We start from the raw sequence: 19,464 nt of genomic DNA, 5'->3' as shown, positions 1-19,464 counted from the left end.
ACAGGAAGGCTAAAAAGATCATCAAGGACGACAACCACCCGAGCCACTGCCTGTTCACCCCACTATCATCCAGAGACTGCAAAACAGCTTCTATCTCAAGGCCATCAGACTGTTATATATCCATCACTAGCCGACTACCACCCGGTTACTCAACCCTGCACCTTAGAGGCTGCTGCCCCATATACAAAGACATGGAATCACTGGTCACTTTAATAATGGAACACTAGTCACCTTCATAATGTTTACATACTGCTTTACTCATCTCATATGTATATACTGTATTCTATTCTACTGTATTTTAGTCTATGCTTTACTCATCTCATATGTATATACTGTATTCTATTCTACTGTATTTTAGTCTATGCTTTACTCATCTCATATCATCTCATATGTATATACTGTAAATACTCTATGCTTTTACTCATCTATTCTATTCTATTCTGTATTTTAGTCTATGCTTTCATCTCATATGTAAATACTGTATTCTATTCTACTGTATTTTAATACTCATCTCATATGTATTACTATTCTATTCTGTATTTTAGTCTATGCTTTACTCATCTCTGTATTCTATTCTACTGTATTTTAATACTTTACTCATCTCATATGTATATACTGTATTCTACTGTATTTTAGTCTATGCTTTACTCATCTCATATGTATATACTGTATTCTATTCTACTGTATTTTAGTCTATGCTTTACTCATCTCATATGTATATACTGTATTCTATTCTACTGTATTTTAGTCTATGCTTTACTCATCTCATATGTATATACTGTATTCTATTCTGTATTTTAGTCTATTTTACTCATCTCATATGTATATACTGTTTCTATTCTACTGTATTTTAGTCAATGTAAATACCATTCTACTGACATTGTAAATACTCAATCTAATATTTGTATATATTTTCTTAATTTTAGTCCATTCTTATGTACTTTTAGATCTATGTTTACTCATCTTATATGTAAATACTGTATTCTATTCTACTGTATTTTAGTCTATGCTTTATATCTCATATGTAAATACTGTATTCTATTCTACTGTATTTTAGTCTACACCATCTTAATGTATATACTGATAATTTTAGTCATGCTTTACTCATCTCAATGTATATACTGTGTATTTTAGTGACATTTCATTTGAAGATTCTATTCTACTGACCACCACACACACACACACACTTCCTGCAACAGAAACCACAGAGTAAGAACAGACCACACACACACTTCCTGCCTCCTCACATCTACACTAATGTGAATCTCCTAATGCCGGCAAATAAAAACGTGATTCACATTTTCAAACAGTCCATTTAGATTTTCCAAAAGGGGCTATACATTTCGGTGAGGTTTTTCTCTCACCTGAGTAGCTTCGTTTCACTGCCAAAAATAAAAATAAACCATTTAGGTGTTCAGCGAAATAACAACACAATGTCAAAATACAGGAATCCTAGTCAAATAATTAACATCCAATCACATTGACATCTGACTAATGTGAATCTCCTAATGCCGGCAAATCCAATCACATTGACCGATACTCGTCCAATCACATTGACCGATACTCTCTCATGGGAATTCCACTAACAGTCCGTATGTAGCCAAACATATTGATGTGCGTTGGTTATCAAGGGGCAAAGTACTGACAGGTTGTTTTTTTTAATTGAGAGACCAGCTTAAAAAGTTCTTTACTGACCATAATGTTCACTTGTCTGACCGCTTGCATGATGACGAGATTCTCACACGACTGGCCTGTCTGGGTGATGTTTTTTCTCGCCTGAATGATTGGAATCTAGGATTACAGGGACTCTCAACTATATTCAATGAATTTAATCAGAAGCCACTGCCAGATTTCAGAGTTTCTTTCCTTGGCAAATCGCGCTGTTAAGACACCGATGCCCTTTACAACCATGTACCTATGTGAGAGTGGATTCTCGGCCCTCACAAGCATGACAACTAAATACAGGCACAGACTGTGTGGGAAATGATTTAACACTGAGACTCTCTCCAACACAACATTGCAGAGTTATGTGCAGGCTTCCAAACACACCCTTCTCATTAACCTGTGGTGAGTTATTCACCATTTTTCATGAACAAATAAGATTTGATATGTAAGATGGTTAAATAAATAGCAAAATAACTGATTATTATTATATTATTATTTGTGCCCTGGTCCTATAAGAGCTCTTTGTCACTTCTCACGAGCCGGGTTGGGACAAAAAAACTCACTCATTCTTATGTTTAATAAATATATAATATAGTGTGAATGTGGCTTACAATGATGGCAACGAAAAGAACATTTGAGAGTGTGATGACCCTGGTGCTAGAGGGGGTACAGCTGGAGGTTGAATGTTTGAAGGGGTACAGCTGGAGGTTGAATGTTTGAAGGGGTACAGCTGGAGGTTGAATGTTTGAAGGGCTACGGGACTATAAAACGTTTGGGAAACACTGTAATGGTGGAAGTGAATACATTCTTCACCATATGGGTTTTACCTCCCCTGTATTTATTTTCACATAAACAAGATGTTGACTCAAGATTCAACATTTCTGGAAATCTACAATGTACACATAAAAATCAGAGCGACTCTGGTTTCTGGAATGTCTAAAGCCTCCCAATGTTCATTGAAAACATCAACACATTTTCACAAGGGGAGGACTTGTCTCTCTCAGAATACAGTGTTAATAGTTGTCGGTTAGTCAGCTAGCAAGGCAAATGTTTAGCCATATTTACATAGATGTCAAAATAGACCAGTCAAAACAAGACACGGTATCAAGAACAAGATAAAAACAATGAGCCACCAATGATTCCCCGCAGCTTCTTGTCATTAGTTGGAAGTTATCTGGCAGAATCACAAGACTTGGACTTCTGGCAGCATCCTTGTCTCCTATATGGTCAGAGACTGAGGGCGTTTAGATTAATGTCACCCGGGTTGGTTTGTTTTGTTTACAAGCGTTTCGCTACACAACTCAATAACATCTGCTACATATGTGTGTATTTTATGTTGCCGCGGTTGAAAGTTGATGTGATTTGGAACCTGGGCTGCCTCCAGGAAGGAGGAAGGGGAAGGAGGAAGGAGGAAGGAGGAAGGGGGAAGGGGGAAGGAGGACGGGGGAAGGAGGAAGGGGGAAGGAGGAAGGAGCCCCGGTCTGGCAGAAAGCAAAGTCATCTCCAAACAAAAGTGACATATTTAAGCATCTGTAGTAATTAAAAGGATTCTGTGTTTTCACATTTACAAAAGTGATTGATTTAGATTTTTTTTCAAACAAACATTTTATCTGCCTTCCCAATGAAAACTGAAGGCTTCACTTATTTTATTTATTTTATATAAGAAACAATTTGTTGAAAATTGTATTTTTAACATTTATTTTATGTTAAAAAGAGATGTTTCTGGACGATGCGCCGTGCTGCCTCAAGTTTTAATGTCACGTGCTGCAACACTCACTTCTAACTCCAAACACAACCATGGAGTAATAATCTATAATTACAACGATTAATTACAACTATTATAACTAATAATCAATATCCATGTAGCGCAAACAACTTAGACAAGGAAGAACAAAAACACTATATACTAGGTCAGTAGGAGGTAGATATGTACAGGGGGTAAGGTTACTATGTACAGGGTCAGTAGGAGGTAGATATGTACAGGGGGTAAGGTTACTATATACAGGGTCAGTAGGAGGTAGATATATACAGGGTCAGTAGGTAAGGTTACTATGTACAGGGTCAGTAGGAGGTAGATATGTACAGGGGGTAAGGTTACTATATACAGGGTCAGTAGGAGGTAGATATGTACAGGGGGTAAGGTTACTATATACAGGGTCAGTAGGAGGTAGATATGTACAGGGGGTAAGGTTACTATGTACAGGGTCAGTAGGAGATATGTAGATATGTACAGGGGGTAAGGTTACTATATACAGGGTCAGTAGGAGGTAGATATGTACAGGGGGTAAGGTTACTATGTACAGGGTCAGTAGGAGGTAGATATGTACAGGGGGTAAGGTTACTATGTACAGGGTCAGTAGGAGGTAGATATGTACAGGGGGTAAGGTTACTATATACAGGGTCAGTAGGAGGTAGATATGTACAGGGGGTAAGGTTACTATATACAGGGTCAGTAGGAGGGAGATATGTACAGGGGGTAAGGTTACTATATACAGGGTCAGTAGGAGGTAGATATGTACAGGGGGTAAGGTTACTATGTACAGGGTCAGTAGGAGGTAGAGATATGTATAGGGGTAAGGTTATGTACAGGGTATGATATATGTATAGGGTCAGTAGGAGGTAGATATGTACAGGGGGTAAGGTTACTATATACAGGGTCAGTAGGAGGTAGATATGTACAGGGGTAAGGTTACTATATACAGGGTCAGTAGGAGGTAGATATGTACAGGGGGTAAGGTTACTATATACAGGGTCAGTAGGAGGGAGATATGTACAGGGGTAAGGTTACTATATCACAGGGTCAGTAGGAGGTAGATATGTACAGGGGGTAAGGTTACTATATACAGGGTCAGTAGGAGGTAGATATGTACAGGGGGTAAGGTTACTATGTACAGGGTCAGTAGGAGGTAGATATGTACAGGGGTAGTAAGGTTACTATATACAGGGTCAGTAGGAGGTAGATATGTACAGTAGGAGGAGGGTCAGTAGGAGGTAGATATGTACAGGGTCAGTAGGAGGTTACTATATACAGGGTCAGTAGGAGGTAGATATGTACAGGGGGTAAGGTTACTATGTACAGGGTCAGTAGGAGGTAGATATGTACTGGGTCAGTAGGAGGTAGATATGTACAGGGTCAGTAGGAGGGAGATATGTACAGGGGGTAAGGTTACTATATACAGGGTCAGTAGGAGGTAGATATGTACAGGGGGTAAGGTTACTATGTACAGGGTCAGTAGGAGGGAGATATGTACAGGGGGTAAGGTTACTATATACAGGTAGTGATGGAGGTAGATATGTACAGGGTTACTGGAGTGATGGAGGTAGATATGTACAGGGATACTGGAGTGATGGAGGTAGATATGTACAGGGATACTGGAGTGATGGAGGTAGATATGTACAGGGATACTGGAGTGATGGAGGTAGATATGTACAGGGATACTGGAGTGATGGAGGTAGATATGTACAGGGATACTGGAGTGATGGAGGTAGATATGTACAGGGTTACTGGAGTGATGGAGGTAGATATGTACAGGGTTACTGGAGTGATGGAGGTAGATATGTACAGGGATACTGGAGTGATGGAGGTAGATATGTACAGGGTTACTGGAGTGATGGAGGTAGATATGTACAGGGTTACTGGAGTGATGGAGGTAGATATGTACAGGGTTACTGGAGTGATGGAGGTAGATATGTATGATTGCCTGGATGCAATCATCTCTTTCTCTCCCTACACACCTGACCCAAATTAGCCAGACTAACAGCTAACAGCAGGAGAATAAGTCATCGTCACCAGGGCCTCGGGCCGTTGTCTGATAATGATATAATCATCCTCCTCTCCAGACGCAAGACTAGTTTCTCCCCCCCCCCCCCCATTACGGTGTTCACCTCAAATAACCATCCTTCTCTTTTTCATGATTCACCGTTCGCTCCTAATCTTCTTCTAGCATCTCTTTAAGCAGTAGGCCCATATCTCTCCTCATTACTGTCCTATAGGCCCATATCTCTCCTCATTACTGTCCTATAGGCCCATATCTCTCCTCATTACAGTCCTATAGGCCCATATCTCTCCTCATTACTGTCCTATAGGCCCACATCTCTCCTCATTACTGTCCTATAGGCCCACATCTCTCCTCATTACTGTCCTATAGGCCCACATCTCTCCTCATTACTGTCCTATAGGCCCACATCTCTCCTCATTACTGTCCTATAGGCCCACATCTCTCCTCATTACTGTCCTATAGGCCCACATCTCTCCTCATTACTGTCCTATAGGCCCACATCTCTCCTCATTACTGTCCTATAGGCCCACATCTCTACTCATTACTGTCCTATAGGCCCACATCTCTCCTCATTACTGTCCTATAGGCCCACATCTCTCCTCATTACTGTCCTATAGGCCCACATCTCTCCTCATTACTGTCCTATAGGCCCACATCTCTCCTCATTACTGTCCTATAGGCCCACATCTCTCCTCATTACTGTCCTATAGGCCCACACCTCTCCTCATTACTGTCCTATAGGCCCACACCTCTCCTCATTACTGTCCTATAGGCCCACACCTCTACTCATTACTGTCCTATAGGCCCACACCTCTACTCATTACAGTCCTATAGGCCCACACCTCTACTCATTACTGTCCTATAGGCCCACACCTCTCCTCATTACTGTCCTATAGGCCCACATCTCTCCTCATTACAGTCCTATAGGCCCACATCTCTCCTCATTACTGTCCTATAGGCCCACATCTCTCCTCATTACTGTCCTATAGGCCCACATCTCTCCTCATTACTGTCCTATAGGCCCACATCTCTCCTCATTACTGTCCTATAGGCCCACATCTCTCCTCATTACTGTCCTATAGGCCCACACCTCTACTCATTACTGTCCTATAGGCCCACATCTCTTTTCCTGTCTCCATAAATTAAACCCACTCTCTCAACGGCCCTCTTGCCCCCTCCTCACCTCATGTACTCCTCTACCTTCTCCTCCAGGTCCCAGTCCTCCTCCGCCATGATGTCATAGCTGAATGACCTCTGAACTCCGACTGCTGGGGGGTACAGCGGCGGGGGCGAGGTTTCGTAGCTGTTGCTAGGCGACAGGGAGGCGCCATCCAGCCCAGGTGTCTGCGTGGTGACGGAGGCCAAGGAGAGGGAGGAAGAGGAGGAGGAGGAGGAGGGGGCTGGGGCGGAGGCTGTGGTAGGGGTAGTGTTGGTTGTGGGGTTGGCGGTGTGGGTGTCATTGCAGTACGGGGGGCGATGGTCGGGATCTAGCCGCTCTAGGGATGCTAAAGCCTGGATGATCTGTGGCTTGGTCATCCCTGAGAGACGGAGACGCTGAAGGAGGTCGATCTGCTCGATGGTATAGCGTGGCTCCACCTCACAACACTCCATCCTGGCATCTAACGGGTTAAAACAGACATGAATGGTTCACAGACACTTTTAAAAAAAGGTCTCTAAAATACTGTATCAGAGACACGTTATCAATTTGATTTACAAATTCTCTATGGGGTAATGAATCTGGCTAAGGCCCTGGGGTGACAGGGTAGCCTAGTGGTTAGAGCATTGGACTAGTAACCGGAAGGTTGCAAGTTCAAACCCCCGAACTGACAAGGTACAAATCTGTCGTTCTGCCACTGTTCATAGGCCGTCATTGAAAATAAGAATTTGTTCTTAACTGACTTGCCTAGTAAAATATATATATATATTTTTTTTTAATCTGGCTTCCCTTGTCCCACAACTAGGCATCTATATTATCATTTAACATCTCTGACTTACTTTCACTGAGGCCTCAGTAAAAATAAAAGTCACAAGTCAGAACTGCTAATATAAATGGCTAGTTCCTGCGTCATTTAGGCTGAACTTTGGCACAGTCACATCTCTTACATATTTGTCCTGAGCATAAGACTCATTAAGTTATAATAATATAGTGTATTTGGAAAGTACCGAGATCCCCTTCCCCTTTTCCACATGCTGTTACATTACAGCCTTGTTCTAAAACGGATTCAATAAGTACAATTCCTTATCCATCTACACACAATAACCCCATAATGACAAAGCGAAAACAGGTTAAGAAATGTTTGCACAATTATTAAAAATAGAAAATAGAAATACTTTATTTACATAAGTATTCAGACCCTTTGCTATGAGACTCAAAATAGGGCTCAGGTGCATCCTGTTTCCATTGATAATGTTTCTACAACTTGGAGTCCACCTGTAGCAAATTCAATTGATTGGACATGATTTGGAAAGGCACACAACCTGTCTATATAAAAAGGTCCCACAGTTGACAGTGCATGTCAGAGCAAAAACCCAAGCCATGAGGTCGAAGGAATTGTCCGTAGAGCTCAGAGACAGGATTTAATCGAGGCACATATCTGGGGAAGGATATGCAGCATTGAAGGTCCCCAGGACCACAGTGGCCTCAATCATTCTTTAATGGAAGAAGTTTGGAACCACCAAGACTCTTCCTAGAGCTGGCCGCCCGGCCAAACTGAGCAAATGGGGGAGAAGGGCCTTGGTCAGGGAGATGACCAAGAACCCGATGGTCACTCTGACAGAGCTCCAGCGTTCCTCTGTGGAGATGGGAGAACCTTCCAGAAGGACAACCTTCTCTGCAGCACTCCACCAAACAGGACTTTATGGTAGAGTGGCAAGATGAAAGCCACTTGTCATTAGAAAGGCACATGACCGACTGCTTGGAGTTGGCCATAAGGCACCTAAAGGACTCAAGACTGTGAGAAACAAGATTATCTGGTCTAATAAAGCCAAGATTGAACTCTTTGTCCTGAATGACAAGCGCCACATCTGGAGGAAACCTGGCACCATCCCTACGGTGAAGCACGGTGGTGGCAGCATCATGCTGTGGGGATGTTTTTCAGCGGCAGGGAGACTAGTCAGGATCGAGGAAAAGATGAACAGAGCAAAGTACAGATAGATACTTGATGAAGTTCTGAGAGCTCTGGAGCAGGTTCTCAGACTGGGTTGAAGGTTCACCTTCCAACAGGACAACAACCCTAAGCACACAGCCTAGACACCGCAGGAGTGGCTTCTGGACAAGTCTCTAAATGTCCTTGTGGCCCAGCCAGACTCGAACATCTAGAGACCTGAAATAGCTGTGCAGCAACGCTCCCCATCCAATCTGACAGAGCTTGAGAGGATCTACAGAGAAGAAGAATGGGAGAAACTCCCCAAATACAGGTGTGCCAAGCTTGTAGCATCATACCCAAGAAGACTGGAGGCTGTAATCGCTGCCAAAAGGTGCTTACTGAGTAAAGGGTCTGAATACTTATGTCAATATCATATTTCCTTTTATTTTTTCTAAAAACCTGTTTTTACTTTATCATTATGGGGTATATGGGTATATTGAATCTATTTTAGAATAAGGCTGTAACATAAAACGTTTTGGAAAAAGTCAATAAGTCTGAATACTTTCCCGAAATAACCTATGTATTTATTGCCATGATGTTTAACGTTAGCTATGTACTGACATGAATAAATAAATCTGTGCATTGATTGTAAAATAATGTGTGTCATTGCCCCTGCCCGTGGCATTACAGTGCCCGACTGCAGCCTACCTGACAGCGGGGGTGAGAGGCGCCCTGTGGGCAGAGGCTCGGTTCGCGGTGCCGCAGCCGGGAGGCACCACTGTCGCATGGCTCGATGGAGCTGCCGGGGGGGAGAGGTAGGCGACACTTGATGCGGTGTAGGGACTAGGGAAGAAATGCCACTGGGGTCAACTAGCTAGAAACTTCACTTCAAATATGATTCAAGTTTTGTAGTTCAATTAGATGTGGCCTGTTTCTAAATAAAAATGACCTAACTAGCTATCAAGTTGGCTGGTTGTTTACCAGGTGAGAAGCGACGGTCACTTTCACTTGACGCGCTGCAGCCTGGTTCGGCTATATGGTTAGCTTATCACGCTAGCTAATTATTAGCTTGCTAGCTATCTCTTATCTGTTGACAGTAACTTGCAAGCTATTAAAAGTAGCAAACTTGAGCTAAGTTGTAAAGCTAGCTAACTCATTGCATCCACCTTGCACCAATAACTAGCGCACGCTAATTAGGTCATAAACCAGAGCACTTTGCACCAAATGGTATCTTGATTTAGCCGAGGTGGGAGATAATGGCATGCTAATGCAGACACATGATGCTAACCGGCAGCGCCCCTCTTATCTTACCTCCCGCTGCTGTGGCAAGCCGCAGCCGTCTAAATGGGTAGCTATAACGCAGCAGGGGACGCTATGTGGGCACTTCTCTTGAAACGTTCAACCGTGCACGTCGACCGAACAAAACTTTCGTAACGGTTTCCAACCAGCTAATGAAGGTGATCCGTGCAGGGTCACATTGTCCCGGGATGCAACAGCAGAACCGTAAAGAAACGGTAAACGGGGAGTCGGTCTCAGTTTCTGACCTCTAACCCCACCACACTGTCCCGGGATGATATAGGAAGTTATTCATCTGGGAGGGAAAATCAAAACGTTTTTTATTTTTTTATTATTCATTAATACATTCAGTTCTCCCCCGAAAAAGTGAATAGTGCAAACCTTATAGCCATTAGCCTATAATAAAGTCATCTGTAAAGTACTTTGAGGCAAAGCATTTTGTGACAAAAAAAGGCTTTGTTAATCCGTTTGATTGATACATTGATTGATAAAAACACTATTAGGCAACATTCTATTCCTTCTGTAGCCTGTTGATATTTCTATATCTTATCTGTTTATAAAGTAGGCCTAATGACCGTCCAGGAACAACTACACTATGGGCTTTTGCCCTCAGAACAGCCTCAATTTGTCTGGGCATGGACACTATAAGGTGTCATTCCTTAGGGACACTGGCCCTTGTTGACTCCGATGCTTCCCACAGTTGTGTCACGTTGGCTGGATGTCCCTTGAGTGGTGGACCGTTCTTGATACACACACGCAGGAAACTGTTGAGTGTGGGGGAAAAAAATCCAGCAGCGTTGCAGTTCTTGATACAAACCGGTGTGCCTGGCAATCTACTATCATACCTCGTTAAAATGCAATTCAATATTTTGTCTTGCCCATTCACTCTCTGAATAGCGTCTCGAGGCTTAAAAACCCTTCTTTAAACCCATCTCCTCCCCTTCATCCACAATGATTTTTGAAGTGGATTTAACACGTGACATCAGTAAGGGATTCATAGCTTTCACCTGGATTCACCCTATCAGTCTATGTCATGGAAATGTAACAGTATAATTTTAGACCGTCCCCTCCCGGGCGAACCAGGGACCCTCTGCACACATCAACAACTGACACCCACGAAGCATCGTTACCCATCGCTCCACAAAAGCCGCAGCCCTTGCAGAGCAAAGGGGAACTACTACTTCAAGATCTCAGAGCAAGTGACGTCACCGATTGAAACGCTATTTAGCGCGCACCGCTAACTAAGCACCGCTAACTAAGCTAGCCGTTTCACATCCGTTACAGAAAGAGCAGGGTGTCCTTAATGTGTTTCATTGTCAGTGTATATGTCTCTTTATGCATTTCATTCTGAATGATCCCATATCATGCAGACCTATAAATGGCATCGAGTGAAAGATACAGAGCCTTCAGAAAGTACCACTTGACTTTTTACACATTTTGGTTGTGTTACAGCCTGAAAATAAAAGGATTACATTTATTTTTCTCTCACACATCTACACCCAACGTGAAAACGTGTTTTTACTGAAAATACAGGTCAGTCAAAAGTTTCGATAATACCTACTCATTTTTCACAATTTTCTACATTGTAGAATAATAGTGAAGACATCAAAACTATGAAATAACACATATGGAATCATGTAGTAACCAAAAAAAGTGTTAAACATATCAAAATAGATTTGAGATTTTAGACACTTCAAAGTAGCCACCCTTTGCCTTGATGATGGCTTTGCACACTCTTGGCATTCTCTCAACCAGCTTCATGAGGTAGTCACCTGGAATGCTTTTCCAACAGTCTTGGAGGAGTTCCCACATATGCTGGACACTTATTTGCTGCTTTTCCTTCATTCTGTGGTCCAAATCATCCTAAACCATCTCACTGACAGTGTCACCAGCAAAACACCATTGTACCTCCTCCTCCATGCTTCACGGTGGAAATTGCACATGCAGAGATCATCTGTTCACTTACTCTGTCTCACAAAGACACGACAGTTGGAACCAAAAATAAAAAATGTGGACTCATTAATCAATCAAATGTATTTATCAGCAGATGTCAGCAGAGGTCGCAAAGTGCTATACAGAAACCCAGCCTAAAACCCCAAACAGCAAGCAATGCAGATGTAGAAGTTACCATTTTGGGGCAGCAGGTGGCCTAGTTGCTGGATCGAATCCCCTGAGCTGACAAGGTAAAAATCTGTCGTTCTGCCCCTGAACAAGGCAGTTAACACTGTTCCCCGGTAGGCCGTCATTGTAAATAAGAATTTGTTCTTAACTGACTTGCCTAGTTAAATTTAAAAAAGAAGCTTGACCAAAGGGCAGATTTCCACCAGACCATTACTCATGTTTATTGGCTCAAGCAAGTCTCTTCTTATTAGTAAGTGTCCTTTAGTAGTGGTTTCTTAGCAGCAATTCTACCATGAAGGCCTGATTCACACAATCTCCCCTGAACAGTTGATGTTGAGATATGTCTTATTTGAACACTGTGAATCATTTTTGGGGGGCTGCAATCTGAGGTGCAGTTAACTCTAATGAAATCCTCTGCAGCAGAGGTAACTCTGGGTCTTCCTTTCCTGTGGTGGTCCTCATGAGAGCCAGTTAACTCTAATGAAATCCTCTGCAGCAGAGGTAACTCTGGGTCTTCCTTTCCTGTGGAGGTCCTCATGAGAGCCAGTTTCATTATATTATATTACTTGATGGTTTTTCTGACTGCACTTGAAGAAACATTCAAAGTTCTTGAAATGTTCCAGATTGACTGACCTTCACGTCTTAAAGTAATGTCGTTTCTCTTTGCTTATTTGAGCTGTTCTTGACTTAATATGGACTTGGTCTTTTTACCAAATAGGGCTATCTTCTGTATACCACCCTTACCTTGTCACAACACAACTGATTGGAAAACAGCTTCTATCATAAGGCCATCAGACAGTTAAATAGCCATCACTACCCGGCTTTCACTCAACTCTGCACCTCTGCCCTATATACATAGACTTGATCCACAGGTGGGTCGGAATAGGGCTTCTGTTTACCTTGTCACAACACAACTGATTGGCTCAAACGCATTAAGAAGGAAACAAATTCCACAAATTAACTTTTTAAGAATTGCACACCTGTTATTTAAAATGCATTCCAGTTGACTGTGTCCAAACATTTGACTGATACTGCAAATATTCACACCCCATGAGTCAATACAGTAGAAGCACCTTTTAGCAGTGACTACAGCTGTGAGTCTTTCTGGGTAAGTCTCTAAGAGCTTTCCACACCTGGATTGTGTAACACCCATGAGTCAATACAGTAGAAGCACCTTTTAGCAGTGACTACAGCTGTGAGTCTTTCTGGGTAAGTCTCTAAGAGCTTTCCACACCTAGATTGTGCAACATTTGCCCATTATTCTTTACAAAATTCTTCAAGCTCTGTCAAATTGGTTGCTGATCATTGCTAGAAAACCATTCTCAGGTCTTGCCAAAGCTTTTCAAGTAGATTTAAGTCAAAGCTTTAACTCGGCCGCTCAGGAACATTCAATGTCTTCTAGGTAAGCAACTCAAGCATAGATTTGACCTTGTGTTTTAGGTTATTGTCCTGCTGTAAAGGTGACTTCATCTCCCAGTGTCTGGTGGAAAGCAGACTGAACCAGGTTATTGTCCTGCTGTAAAGGTGACTTCATCTCCCAGTGTCTGGTGGAAAGCAGACTGAACCAGGTTATTGTCCTGCTGTAAAGGTGACTTCATCTCCCAGTGTCTGGTGGAAAGCAGACTGAACCAGGTTATTGTCCTGCTGAAAGGTGAATTCATCTCCTAGTGTCTGGTGGAAAGCAGACTGAACCAGGTTATTGTCCTGCTGTAAAGGTGACTTCATCTCCCAGTGTCTGGTGGAAAGCAGACTGAACCAGGTTATTGTCCTGCTGTAAAGGTGACTTCATCTCCCAGTGTCTGGTGGAAAGCAGACTGAACGAGGTTATTCATCTCCCAGTGTCTGGGGGAAAGCAGACTGAACCAGGTTATTCATCTCCCAGTGTCTGGGGGAAAGCAGACTGAACCAGGTTATTGTCCTGCTGAAAGGTGAATTCATCTCCCAGTGTCTGGTGGAAAGCAGACTGAACCAGGTTATTGTCCTGCTGAAAGGTGAATTCATCTCCCAGTGTCTGGTGGAAAGCAGACTGAACCAGGTTATTGTCCTGCTGAAAGGTGAATTCATCTCCCAGGGTCTGGTGGAAAGCAAACTGAACCAGCTTTTCCTCTAGGATTTTGCCTGTGCTTTAACTCCATTCTGTTTTTTTTATCCTGAAAAACTCCACAGTCCTTAACGATTAGAAGCATACCCATAACATGATGCAGCCACCAATATGCTTGAAAATATTTAGAGTGGTACTCAGTAATGTGTTTTATTGGATTTGCCCCAAACATAACATTTGGTATTCAGGGTGAAAAGCGAAATGCTTTGCCACATTTTTTGCAGTATTAGTGCCTTGTTGCAAACAAGTTACATGTTTTGGAATATTTATATTCTGTACAGGCTTCCTTATTTTCACTCTGTCATTTAGGTTAGTATTGTGTAGTAACTACAAAGGTGTTGATCCAGCCTTAGGAGAAAACTATCATAGCCATTAAACTATGTAACTGTTATAAAGTCACTACTGACGACAATGTTTTTGATCCATCCTCAGTTGTCTTCAATCACAACTCTGTGTCACAGCCCTTTGTCTCCTGTTTCCAATGTTGCCACATTTTTGTTTGCAGTATTACATTAAGTGCATGATTGAAAACAGGATGCATCTTTTGGCATATTTTTATTCTGTACAGGCTTCCTTCTTTTCAGTCTGTCAATTAGGTTAGTATTGTGGAGTAACTACAATGTTGTTGATCCATCCTCAGTGTTCTTTCACAGCCATTAAACTCTGTAACTGTTTTAAAGTCACCATTGGCCTCATGGTGAAATCCCTGAGCAGTTTCCTTCCTCTCCGGCAACTGAGTTAGGAGGTACACCTGTATCTTTGTAGTGACTGGATGTATTGATACACCTTCCAAAGTGTAATAACTTCACGTTGCTCAAAGGGATATTCAATGTCTGTTGTTTTGTGTGTGTTTTTTTACCCATCTACCAACCCTCCCTGGTCTTTGTGGTTGAATCTGTGTTTGAAATTCACAGCTTCGACTTACAGATAATTGTATGTGTGGCGTAAAGAGATGACGTAGTCATGAATAAATCATGTCAAAAACTATTATTGCATACAGAGTGAGTCCATGCAACTTATTATGTAACTTGTTAAGCACATTTTTACTCCTGAATTTATTTAGGCTTGCCATAACAAAGGGGTTGAAGACTTATTGACTCAAGACATTTAAGCTTTTCATTTTTTTGTTCATTTGTAAAAAATATATAACAAAACATGTTTACAATTTGACATTATGGGTTATTGTGTGGAGGCCATAACATGTTTCCAATTTGACATTATGGGTTATTGTGTGGAGGCCATAACATGTTTCCAATTTGACATTATGGGTTATTGTGTGGAGGCCATAACATGTTTCCAATTTGACATTATGGGTTATTGTGTGGAGGCCATAGACACCAAATCTCAGTTTAATCCATTTTAAATTCAGGCTGTATCACAACAAAATGTGGAAAAAGTCAACGGGTGCAAATGCTTTTTGAAGGCCCTCCCCTCATCGTACACACACACACACACACACACACACACACACACACACACACACACACACACACACACACACACACACACACACACACACACACACACACACACACACACACACCATTGAAATGAACATGCCCTTGCTGAAGTTGTATTCTTCTTGGTCTCCGACCCAACAAATCTCTCTCTCACTTCCTCTCTCTCTCACTTCCTCTCTCTCTCAATTCAAATGGCCTTTATTGGCATGGCAACGTGTTCACAAAGTCAAATAAATGAATAAAACAACAACAAATAAACATCAAAGCAAATTAAACAAAAACAATCAGACATTACGTGTATCAATCACATTTCAATCACATTTGTTTATAAAAGCCCCTTTTACATCATCAGATGTCACAAAGTGCTGTACAGAAACCCAGCCTAAAACCCCAAACATCAAGCAATGTACATGTAGAAGCACGGTGGCCAGGAAAACTCCTTATAAAGGCAGGAACCTAGGAAGAAACCCAGAGAGGAACCAGGCTCTGAGGGGTGGCCAGTCCTCTTCTGGCTGTGCCGGGTGGAGATTATAAACCTAGAGAGGAACCAGGCTCTGAGAGGTGGCCAGTCCTCTTCTGGCTGTACCAGGTGGAGATTATAAACTTAGAGAGGAACCAGGCTCTGAGGGGAGGCCAGTCCTCTTCTGGCTGTGCCGGGTGGAGATTATAAACCTAGAGAGGAACCAGGCTCTGAGAGGTGGCCAGTCCTCTTCTGGCTGTACCAGGTGGAGATTATAAACCTAGAGAGGAACCAGGCTCTGAGGGGAGGCCAGTCCTCTTCTGGCTGTGCCGGGTGGAGATTATAAACCTAGAGAGGAACCAGGCTCTGAGAGGTGGCCAGTCCTCTTCTGGCTGTACCAGGTGGAGATTATAAACCTAGAGAGGAACCAGGCTCTGAGGGGAGGCCAGTCCTCTTCTGGCTGTACCAGGTGGAGATGATAAACCTAGAGAGGAACCAGGCTCTGATGGGTGCCAGTCCTCTTCTGGCTGTGCCGGGTGGAGATTATAAACCTAGAGAGGAACCAGGCTCTGAGGGGTGGCCAGTCCTCTTCTGGCTGTGCCTGATTATAAGAGTACATGGCCATTAAGGCCAGATTGTTCTTATGTGTTTTTTATTTAACCTTTATTTAGGCAAGTCAGTTAAAAACAAATTCTTATTTACATTGTCGGCTGTCGGCCTACCCCGGCCAATCCCGGACGACGCTGGGCCAACTGTGCGCCTCCCTATGAGACTTTCAATCACGGTCGGATGTGATACAGCCTGGATTCAAACCAGGGACCGTAGTGATGCTTCTTGCACTGAGATGCAGTGCCTTAGACCGCTGCGCCACTCGGGAGCCTGAGGTTAGACGTTCAACAAAATCAAATGTATTTATAAAGCCCTTTTTACATCAACCAATGTGTCACGTTCAAACGTCCATAGATGACCAGCAGGGTTGTAGTAGAGGGTGCAACAGGTCAGCACCTTAGGAGTAAATGTCGGTTGGCTTTTCATAGCCGATCATTCAGAGGTTGAGACAGCAGGTGTGGTATAGAGTCGAAAAACAGCAGGTCTGGGACAAGGTATTACGTCTGGTGAACAAGTTAGCAGGTAGAGCAGTTGAAACTGCTGACCAGGTGGACAGGGGACAGCCAGGAGCCATCAGTCTAGGTAGTCCTGAGGCATGGTCCTAGGGCTCAGGTCCTCCGGGAGGGGAAGGCGATAGGGAGAATTAGAGGGAGCATACTTAAATTCACACAGGACTCCAGATAAGACAGGAGAAATACACCAGATATAACAGACTGACTCTAGCCCCACGGCACATAGACAATAGCAGCATAGATACTGGAGGCTTAGACGGGGGTGGGTCGAGGGACACGGTGGCCCCGTCCGATGATACCCACAGACAGGGCCAACCAGGCAGTATATAACCCCACCACTTTGCCACATCACCCACACCACCAGAGGGATATCAACAGACCACCATCTTACTACCCTGAGACAAGGCTGAGTATAGCGCCCGAATGTCTTCTCCACAGCACGAGCCCGAGGGGGGACTCCAAACTGGACAAGAAGATCACGTCAGTGACTCAACCCACTCAAGTGACGCACCGCTCCTAGGGACGGCATGGGAGAGGACCAGTAAGCCAGTGACTCAGCGCCCGTAACAGGGTCAGAGGCAGAGAATACCAGTGGAGAGAGGGGAGCCGGCCAGGCAGAGACAGCAAGGACCAGTGGAGAGAGGGGAGCCGGCCAGGCAGAGACAGCAAGGACCAGTGGAGAGAGGGGAGCCGGCCAGGCAGAGACAGCAAGGACCAGTGGAGAGAGGGGAGCCGGCCAGGCAGAGACAGCAAGGACCAGTGGAGAGAGGGGAGCCGGCAGAGACAGCAAGGACCAGTGGAGAGAGGGGAGCCGGCCAGGCAGAGACAGCAAGGACCAGTGGAGAGAGGGGAGCCGGCAGAAACAGCAAGGACCAGTGGAGAGAGGGGAGACGGCCAGGCAGAGACAGCAAGGACCAGTGGAGAGAGGGGAGCCGGCCAGGCAGAGACAGCAAGGACCAGTGGAGAGAGGGGAGCCGGCCAGGCAGAGACAGCAAGGACCAGTGGAGAGAGGGGAGCCGGCCAGGCAGAGACAGCAAGGACCAGTGGAGAGAGGGGAGCCGGCCAGGCAGAGACAGCAAGGACCAGTGCCTTGTCGTTCACCTTCGCACCCCTGGGCCAGACTACACTCAATCATAGGGTCCACTGAAGAGATGTGTCTTCAGTAAAGACTTAAAGGTTGAGACCGAGTCTGTGTCTTTCACATAGATAGTGTTTAGCAGTTGATGTTACTGTTCAATAACACAGACCCCAAAGCAAATCAGGGGGGGGGTATATATATTCAAAGAGAACGTATCATAGTTGTTATACTGAGAGGTAGCTGTTTATTCTCCCCTGTCCTCAGTGATTCTCTCCACTGAACAAAGAGACAGGATGTACTTTATACCCAAGCCTAGCCTGTGGTTGACCAATTAGAATTCCTTGCAATAAAATTGGGCCAATCGCCAAATACCAAGTATCAGGCTCAATGTATACTGTAGACAATTTGGACCAATGAGAACTTGCCACGTGTAGCTTTGAGTCACAGACTGGAATTCCTACACAGATCCTAAACCGATGTTGACCTGAAAAACCCTAGTTCCAATGCTCTCTAGCCCTCTAGTCCTCTGCGTTGTGTATTTACAGTATCTTATAATATTCCTACAATAGGTAGACCATTCCATAAAACTTGAGCTCTAGTCCTCTGCGTTGTGTATTTACAGTATCTTATAATATTCCTACAATAGGTAGACCATTCCATAAAAATGGAGCTCTATTGGAGGAGGCCCTGCCTCCAGCTGTTTGCTTAGAAATTCTAGGGACAATTAGGAGACCCGTGTCTTGTGAACCTTGCCAGTCCTGACCCCGAGCCCGCCTGCCTGACCACTCTGCCTTACCCTGACCCCAGCCTGCCTGCCTGACCACTCTGCCTTACCCTGACCCCAGCCTGCCTGCCTGACCACTCTGCCTTACCCTGACCCTGAGCCTGCACATGTCTCAACGTCAACAGTGAAGAGGCAACACAGTGTCTGTGTTCATTTTGCCCATCTTAATCTTTTCTTTTTATTGGTCAGTCTGAGATATGGCTTTTTCTTTGCAACTCCTAGAAGTCCAGCATCCTGGAGTTGATTCACCTCTTCTCTGTTGACGTTGAGACTGGTGTTTTGCGGGTACTATTTAATGAAGCTTAGGACTTGTGAGGCGTCTGTTTCTCAAACTAGACACTCTAATGTACTTGTCCTCTTGCTCAGTTGTGCACTAGGGCCTCCCACTCCTCTTTCTATTCTGGATAGAGCCAGTCGTAAATGTTAGCAACATCTCTGCCTTTGCGGGATGAGTGGGGGATATGGTCACTAGTGTAACCAGGAAGAGAGGCCTAATTTAACACAACAAATGAA

At 43.8% G+C, this 19,464-nt stretch overlaps 1 protein-coding gene across 3 annotated transcripts in view; it reads right to left on the bottom strand.

The window, feature by feature from the left end:
- The window catches only part of LOC115123205 (homeobox-containing protein 1-like), a 30,235-nt gene extending 20,147 nt beyond the window's left edge, over positions 1-10,088 (bottom strand). The window contains exons 1-3 of one of the 3 annotated variants that reach the window (XM_065020151.1): positions 9,842-10,088; positions 9,239-9,329; positions 6,628-7,063 (exon numbers count right to left, since the gene is read on the bottom strand). In XM_065020151.1, the coding sequence (XP_064876223.1) occupies positions 6,628-7,063; positions 9,239-9,317 (515 nt within the window). In that variant the 5' untranslated portion in view covers positions 9,318-9,329; positions 9,842-10,088. Of the gene's footprint in view, positions 1-6,627; positions 7,064-9,238; positions 9,374-9,841 lie in introns of all 3 variants that reach the window. The other 2 variants (XM_065020150.1, XM_065020152.1) reach the window with 2 other exon arrangements.
- Between the last annotated feature and the right edge of the window lie 9,376 nt (positions 10,089-19,464).

Source organism: Oncorhynchus nerka, linkage group LG7 (genome assembly GCF_034236695.1).
Source record: "Oncorhynchus nerka isolate Pitt River linkage group LG7, Oner_Uvic_2.0, whole genome shotgun sequence".
NCBI classification, from domain to species: Eukaryota; Metazoa; Chordata; class Actinopteri; order Salmoniformes; family Salmonidae; genus Oncorhynchus; species Oncorhynchus nerka.
The sequence above is the reverse complement of the archived record's forward strand: the minus strand, read 5'-3'. Positions and strand labels throughout refer to the sequence as shown.